Consider the following 9,091-nt stretch of genomic DNA (forward strand, 5'->3'; position numbering starts at 1 on the left):
GATCATGATGAAAATGATCCTAGTCGTACCTGAGCTAGATATCCAGACCTGGCTTGTCTAATGTCAAAATGAAGAAGAGGTTCATAATGGTAGTAGGTCGCAGGATGGGACAACATTATATCACCTTATATTAATTAAAAATCATTAAGTTTTATTTAGAATTATTGATGACTAAAATTTTTCAAAACAATTAAATTATTAAATATTTGAATTGAAAATTAGTATTGATTAGAATGTTAAAGTGTAATTATGATTTATGATGATATATTATCATAAATCATAAAATTGATCATTAAAAGTCTTCATGAAGAATTAATATTAATCATTATCATTTATCATCTGGTATTTTCTTCTATTGTAAGTTTTTTTGTTTAATTTACCCAGGAAAGTTGAACCACTCCGCCATGTTGTTGTAACGAGGGCGCGAACTGGCTGTCCGCCATTAATCAGCTGATGTTCTTCCAGGCTTCGGCCATCTTCAAATTCGAAATCCGCCAAAACCTGGAAAAATCCTCGAATTAGTTAATAAATCAATCGTAAAAAGAGAGTGTTCGCAAAAAATGAAAGGGGGTATCAGTTCGATATCTTACTTATACTTGTTTTATATATTATATATATCACATATTTATCATGAGAAGAAATAGTTAAAAACGACTTGTACCAAAGATCGTAGAAGCCATGCAAATCTACAGAGTTGCATTATTTTACCCAGACCGTAGATAATTCAATTAAATTTAAAACTAATTATTACAAGTTATAATTGACGAATTCGCGTTTCGGGGATTCCAATAATTAAAATATCATAATATTTTTAAATTTTTATTATTTTTTTATTTTAGTAGCGATCGGTATTGAATTCAATTCAGGATACCCACTTTCATTTTTCGTAAACACTCCCATTAACAAAGACCTTAAAATAATATTTAAGATTAGAGTAAAACCCCAAAAATGCTCCGACCTGTTTAATTCTTGTTTTCTCGCTTTCAATAGATTCTCTCATCCAACTCGCCTCATCCAAGCTGAATAACTAAAACAACAACAAATAAGATTAATTTTGAGTTTGTTAAATTTGCATTTAAAAGGACTGAAGCCTAAAAGTTTTAGGAGTTAATCGCGACCAATATTAGTTCTAACTGATGACCCTATCTGGGGGAATTGATATAAAACTGTACCGTTCTACAAAAACTCGTATTTACGTAATATGGTCGACGGAACCACGTGACCAGATACTGCATTGCAAGATCCTGGTCACATGATCCAGGCGTAACGAGATTAAAATCTATTAAAACGAATAAGTATTCAATTCAAATTTAAATAAGAGTATATCCTAACATTTTTAGAAAACTTCTGGGTTATCCTAATGTTCATATTTCTTCCGTATTTGCAGAATATGATCTATTTAAAGCTTTGATTCATGTACCACATCACGTACATATGAGTTTTGGTATAACTGACACAGTTTTTTTTATCAAATTTTCGAGACAGGGACATCAGATAGAACTAATATAGGTCACGATCAACGCCTAAACTTTTTAGTATTCAGCCTATTCCCCCTATTATTTTGCCTTAACAGTCCTTTTAAGATAATTTTCATTGTAATATCAGAATATTTTTACCTTTAAAATAGAAATAATTCGATTTGAAAATTATAAAATTTGATAACTTTGCTTTTCCATATTTTGAAATGAAAGCAATATCTCAAAGAAGATCTTGTATTTTGGATGAAAACCTCCATTCTTTGCCAAAATAGATATTATTAGAGGTAGTTTTAAAAAACAAAAATTAATGTGATAATAAAACACTAAACAGAGATTTTGTGTGAGTGCATTTAAGCAGTGGTTTACGTTTTCTTGAACAATCATTACATCCAATTTAAATATCAGTTTTTCACGAAATCTTTTTTAAAATTATCAAGCACAAAAATAAATTCGTAACTGTCATCAATGAATTAATGAATTTTGAGAAAGAAAATGGATCAAAATTAGGTTAAATGCTTGTCCGTTAGCTTCTAAATTTTAGTTATCCCCCTTAGCTATGAAAATGTAAACCCCTGCATTTTTTAATCTCCATGTCTTTGCAACCCCATGAAGACTTTAAGCATCAATTAAATAGCATTAATATTAAATGTTTACACCATCGGGTTGCAAAGGTATAGAGGTAAGAACATTTGAGTGTATGGCAAGAACTCGGTTTCAGAAAAAACAATTAGTGGAATTTTGGATACATTTCTTGAATAAAAACTTATTGTACAGAATGGTTCTGAATGGCTCCTGACGTCCACTTCATGTTTATTTCTAGAAATTGTTAATGTTTATAATTGTATATTTATATATTTACATATTTACAAAAAAAACCTTGAATAAAAAAATGTTGTACCTGGAGATTTTCAGATTTTGGGGAAAAAGTTTTAGGAGGAAGTGGTTCAATGTTATGGATGTGTCTTCAGAATTCAAACTTTCAATAGATGGAGGGACAATGGGAGAGGGAATAAGGTTCTAAAATATTGACTCAAAAAAAAAAGCAGGCCTAAAAGGTTTTCAAAAGGCTGCAAGCTCTCTTTAAATGAAATTTATTAGAATTTTGCCAATTACTTCAAAAAAAAACTAAAAACAAGCACTTTAAATTTCTGAAATGTATATGTCTATAAGCATAAGTGAGTTAATGAAATAAAATCAAAGGCCTAAGGTCAGGATCTCTGTGAATGGAGGAATATTTGGGACAAATTTTTGAAGGGAAAAATAATTTTTTTTCTCCCCCCCCCCCCTCCTTTCTGAAAACATTTTTCCTGCTGAATAAATAAGTGCTTGTGCAGTTTATTTGCTGAATTTAGGAAAATAAATGATTTTTAGTAGAGAATGAATACATTTTTGAGTAAAAAGTGTCAAAAATAAATGAATTTTAAGTGAAAATCGATGCTTTTTTTTGGAACTGAAGAATGGATTTATGAATAGTTAGTTTGTGCCTAGAATCTGTTTGATTTGCTAGAACAGGTCGATTAATTCTACCATGAAGACTTGGGTGCTAATCATTTGTGGATTTGTAACTTATTCTAAAAATTTTCGGGGTCACCGAGGCACTTAAACAATTGGATTTGAAACGAACTATTTGAGAATTTATGAAAACTCAAAAATAATCATAAAACTACTCAATATATTTATATATATTTTCCCACTATGGGGTTCAGGCAGCTTTAAAAACATTGTGTAAATTTCTGTTTCTGTTGCAATATTTTAAACTTAGATTATTTGATCTAACAAAATTTATAGTTTGAAATATCTAAGGTCTACAACATTGGGTTCCAAAGATATAAGAATTAAAAAATCAGAATTTGTGGCAAAAACTCAATTCTTTTCTTAAAATTGTGAAAACTTTTGCTGTCCCACCGCTTCCTTCTCCCCTTTGCGCGGACCCTCTTAAACCTAGCAGTTAATTGACCAAATGTGTAAAAATCATTAAACATCAATTTTAAAATTCTGCTTGATTGGCATTCAATGTAAACAAAACTATCATTGCATGGTACAATTCCCAGTTTCCAGAGACAATTTTTATATATATATTCATTTGCATCATTCCTCCCCCTCCCCTTCTTGAAATTTATCTTATTCCCCAGTATATAAGGAATCACTGCAACAAAGGAATTCAGTCTTGCCACAAGCTCAAAATTTGTAATTCCTTTATCTTTGCAACCTGATGGTGTAAACCTTTAATATTACAAACTGAAATAAAATGATCTTGCAGAATTGATAGATTGAAATATCTTAAGGTCCAGGATGTTGAGTTGCAAAGATATAAGGATTTTGGCAAATTAAATTTTTTTATTGAAAAAATGGAAAATAATTACTTTTACGAAATTTTTGGTAGAAACATATCAAATGGGAGAAAACTTGCCAAATGATGTTTTAACCCCAGATCATTGATTTGATAATTTTACGTTTTAATATTTGATTATATTTCATTTCTCTTTATAACAGAGATACATAGTTTAAATTATTAAAAGAAAATATTTTTTTAAGATTTTCTATTCACACTGTGCAATGTGCATATAACCAAAAAACAAAAACATCTTGTTTGACGATGGAAAAAAAACCTTTGAGTGCAATGATTTATATAAAGCACTCCATCAAAGCTAACTTAAAAAAAAACATAATATCTAATTTTTTCAGCAGTCTTTGGAAGTTTTAAGTGCATAGATTTTTTAGTTCACATACCAGTACCAAACGGGAAAAATAAAATAAATAATTTAAACAATTTTTTTTAAATCTAATAAAAAGATTCAAGCCACAAAGACCTGAGAGTCCACGAGCATTGAAGGTTGGGAAAGATGGTTCTAACATGCAAAAAATAAAAATAATTTAACAAAAAATAATTTAAATATTTATGCACTGTTTGAAATTATGAACAGAACTATAAGGAAAAACTAAAAAAAATAATATTCCTAGCTCTTCGCAATTTTGAACAAATATTTGCAATTTTGAACAAAACGTTCGTAATTTTGAACAAAATGTTCGTAATTTTGAACAAAGCGTTCGTAATTTTGAACAAAATGTTCGTAGTTTTGAACAAAATGTTCGTAATTTTAAACAAATGTTCGTAATTTTAAACAAAATGTTCGTAATTTTGAACAAAATGTTCGTAATTTTAAACAAATGTTAGTAATTTTGAACAAAATGTTCGTAATTTAAAACAAAATGTTCGTAATTTTGAACAAAATGTCCATAATTTTGAACAAAGTGTTCGTAGTTTTGAACAAAGTGCTCGTAATTTTGAACAAATGTTCGTAATTTTGAACAAAATGTTCGTAATTTTAAACAAATGTTAGTAATTTTGAACAAAATGTTCGTAATTTTGAACAAATTGTTCGTAATTTTAAACAAAATATTCGTAATTTTGAAAAAATGTTCGTAATGAATAAAATGTTCGTAATTTTGAACATAAAGCGTACATCTAAATACAACAGTACCCTGACCAGATTTGTCTGGTCCAGTTTAAATTAGATATCCGCGTTTTTGTTTTTGTTTTAAACTGTTTATTATCATTTGTAATTTCTCTGAGAAAGTGCCTTGAGGATTTCTTGCTTGGAAAAAATATAAAAAATAAACAAATTTCGGGTCAGTAAAACGAAGTTATCTTCCACATTTCTTAGCAGAATAGGGTTTGAGGGTACCGTTGTAAATCGGACATTGCTATCTTTGCATGGAGGGTCACTTGAAATTACGCTGACAGAATCCACGAACCTTTAACCATGATTCCATCTTATTTTAATCTTCTTAAAAATTATTGAAAATTAATAAACTAATTATTGCATAATATATCACTAATGCCATCGCCTATTTTTGAGAATATGTTTGAAGCAGAATAAATATAAATGAAAACATATCTGTCATCTCTCAAAACTAAAATTATACTTTTTTAAAACTTTATTCAGCTATTTTTCCGAGATGACAGTTAAAAATGATAAACGTTAATATAAAGGAATTGAGTTTTTGTCACAAAATAAAGTTGTTTTATTAAATGAATTTNAAATGAAATAAATAAATAAATTTATACAGAAAAATTGAAGAAAAAAAATAAAAAAAGGTTAGAAAATTTTAAAAAATAAAAAAAATAAAAAAACGAAAAAAAAAAATAAAAAATAGAAAGTCAAAGATACCGGTTTTCCATATTTATCGAGTCCTCGGCTGATCAAGAGAAGAGTAAAGATGAAACTTCCAGCTGAAAAAGAGAGTGTTAAAAAATTTAATTCTTTAAATAAATGTTCATAAATTTTATCTTAAAACTAAGTATTCGCTAATTATATTCTTAAAGGAAGTGTTCATGAATTATATATTTAAAGGAAGTGTTCATGAATTATATACTTAAGGGAGTGTTCATGAATTATATATTTAAAGGGAATGATCATGAATTATATATTTAAAGACAGTGTTCATGGAATGAAATATATATATTTCAAATTTAGATTTCATAGTTTGAAATGTCGAAGATTTACTTCCTTAAAGTTGCAAATTTAAAAGGGATTGGTAAATTTTAAGTTCTAAGCAAAGACTTCAGAGACTACATAGCAAAATGTAGTCGTTTTATTCCAAATTAAATCTCAGATCATCATGTTTATGGTTAAGGTAACCCCTGAAAGGGAGTGACCGGCAATGTTTGGTGGTTGAACTGAGTATGCAGTATTGTAAAAGAAAATTTAGGATTCATTCAAAACATGATGTATAATTACTGAGTTGGAGCGCAAAGTGACATTCAAAATCATGAATTTGAGTAGGTACGTTTTCAGAATCGGATTTTTTAAATAACACTACAAAAAATAAAGTAAAAATTATAGTTGTTTAGGAACATATTTCTCAAAAGAAATCAATAAATCAATGTTAGATTTAATTATTTTGTTTTCATTATTATATTGAATTTCTTAATTTCTATGAATTTATTCGCAATTTTTACAAATTCTTCAAATGTCGTCTTTTCAATACAAATTCCAGAAAATCTTAGTGAATAATGAGAGATTATAGATACTAATAAATGAATAAGATTACATATTTTCGATGATAACCGTTAATTTTTATTTTCTGAACCTGTTTCTAAACAACTAATTAGTTTACTGTAGAATTTTTGTTATTTTTTTTGTCGCCGTTATTAAATAATTTTAAAAAAACGATTCTGAAAAAGTACCCACCCAAATTTATGATTTTAAACGTTGACTTTGCGCTCAAACTCAGTAAATTTACGTCGTAGAAACGTTTTGTAGGTTAGTCTACCGTTTACATATTGTCTTAATCATATTTGTATTCCACCTTATACTAGAGACCACTCACCAATCAGAATATAGAGCCAGGAACTCACGTCGCGTGAAATCAACATTTTTGCAAATTTTCAAAAAAGTTTTCTTCGTTTTTTCACCATTTTCTTCAGAGCAACCTTATCATGTTCAAAGGTCTATCTGAAACTACAAAAAGTAGAAACATAAAAAATACACCTTCAGGTTTAGCAGGCTGAGCGCTGCGGCTAGGGTAAGTTTGACTCATACTCAGTTAGATATAAAAAATGGCAATGGTGACATTTAGCCAGTGCTTCTTAAGGCAAAAATAATTCATTTTTGGAATTTTACCAACCAGAGATTTAAGAACAAATATTTTTTATTGGTTTTCAAGATCTCCAATTGCTGCAAATAATATTCCCTTATTATGAATACCTTACTTCTCAAACTTTAAACAAGCGTTAAATGGAGTGACCGGCAATGTATGGTGGTTGAACTGAATATGTAGTATTGTGGACAATTTTTTTAGGATTCATTTGAGACATATATAACGCACACCTAATCTATATTAAAGCACCACCCCGAACTAACGAGAGAGAGAAGCATTCGGTTTCTTTTATTTGAAATCAAACGTGTTTTCGACTATTACTCAACAGTCTTTTGACTTAAAGATTTGTTTGTTTTGTACTTTTTCATTCAAAATGTATATGCCAACAAAAAAGTAATCAAGATAAAAAGCTATAAAATTATGTAAAAGGGGTCAAATTGTGATCGAAAGTCACAGTTTTCTGAAATATTGACAGAACCGTTAAATCCTCGTGGCACTAGACTTGAGGATTCCAAAATGCTATGGCTTGACCACAGATCATTCAGACATATGCTTGTTTTTAAAGCTTAAAATTTATTTTTTTCAATTGTGGTTTCTCTATAAACATGACTTGCAACCGGGAAAAGATGCAATTGTCAGATTTCATAACGTTTAAAGATAGATTCATAATCGATAAACGGTTAAAGGTTTCAAAGATATAGGAATTAATAAAAAATGAGTTTGTGACAAAAACTCATTTCCTTTGCATAACTTTATGGAATTAAAAAAAAGGAACTGTGTTTTTGCTACAAACTTTGATTTATATACCATTAGAGACATAGCAAAAAGACAATAAACNTGAGATTTCTGTCTGATTTTTTACAGTTAGGTCTTAATCATGATCTAATTTTTCAAATAAAAACCAAAAAGGGAAAAAAGTTCCCCCCCCCCTTAATTTTTCCCATAGACGATAAAAAAATAATGAAGCACACCAAAAGGTTGAATTTTCACTTAGTTCGCAATTCGCATATGCTTTACGATTTCTGACTATTTATAAAAAAGATTACAAATCTCTCACAGCTCACATAAATTTGATTTTTTATACCCTGAAAATCTATATATCAATTATTCAAAAATTATTCAAATTATAACATGTGCTTGCAATCTATACTTAAATTGTGGTTTACAAAAGATAAAGTCCAATAAAAGATATTTCTTTTTTTTGAACTTTGAAATATTTTGAAATGTGACCCCCCACTTTATAAATTTGCAAAGTTAATTTCGAAATACAAAATGTAAAAATGTACAAAATGTACAAATGTATAAAATGTACAAATGTATAAAATGTACAAAATGTACAAATGTATAAAATGTACAAAATGTACAAAATGTTCGCCTATTTAAACTTTAAAGACTTCTTTAAATATAGTGAAAGTTTGCCGGCATTTTATTTTAACAGAGAAAATTTGAATGGAAAACTGGGGGACGACCCCCCCTCCCCTGGAAAATTTTTTCTCTCTTTCAAACTTTTTATTGAAACAATAAAGGTACAGATCTGAGAAAATTGTGTAATAATGATAAAAAAAACACACGAATATTCATTTATATATATATATACAAAGATGTTTCTCGCAAATTACTCTCTAATTTAAGGTATGGAATTTAAACTAGTAAAGACTTAACAACTCTGAGATCTGGAATAAGATCTTACATTAAATGAAAAAGGACCTCTCTTTTTGAATATAATAGAAAATAGAAAAAGAATTCTCGTCTAGGGTAAAAAAAATTAAAAATTAGGAACTCAAAATAGGAAAGCAGGCACCATCTGAGTGACTCTTTAATTTTGATTTTTAAGAATAGATGATCAAAAAAAAATTTCGTGCGGCGCCACTTTTACACAATTTACTCGAAATCCCTTTTTATGTTTTATACTTAATTATTTTGTTTTCATTATTATATTGAATTTCTTATTCTTTATGAATTTGTTCGCAGATTTCTACAAATTCTTCCAATGTCGTCTTTTCAATAAA

General features: G+C 28.6%; 1 protein-coding gene across 3 annotated transcripts; it reads right to left on the reverse strand.

Annotated features, from left to right (window-relative positions):
* Nucleotides 1-29: 29 nt before the first annotated feature.
* LOC111717407 (carbohydrate sulfotransferase 5) lies at nt 30-6,939 on the reverse strand (the record flags this gene model as incomplete). 3 transcript variants are annotated; one of them, XM_023492905.1, is given in 8 exon segments in its annotated part: nt 30-124; nt 381-501; nt 959-1,027; nt 2,377-2,440; nt 2,963-3,021; nt 4,289-4,327; nt 5,651-5,712; nt 6,813-6,939. In XM_023492905.1, coding segments are annotated over 8 exon segments (555 nt in total), but the record flags the coding sequence as incomplete, so codon positions are not given.
* Between the last annotated feature and the right edge of the window lie 2,152 nt (nt 6,940-9,091).

The sequence above is a fragment of the Eurytemora carolleeae genome, unplaced genomic scaffold (assembly GCF_000591075.1).
Source record: "Eurytemora carolleeae unplaced genomic scaffold, Eaff_2.0 scaffold2577, whole genome shotgun sequence".
Classification (NCBI taxonomy): domain Eukaryota; kingdom Metazoa; phylum Arthropoda; class Copepoda; order Calanoida; family Temoridae; genus Eurytemora; species Eurytemora carolleeae.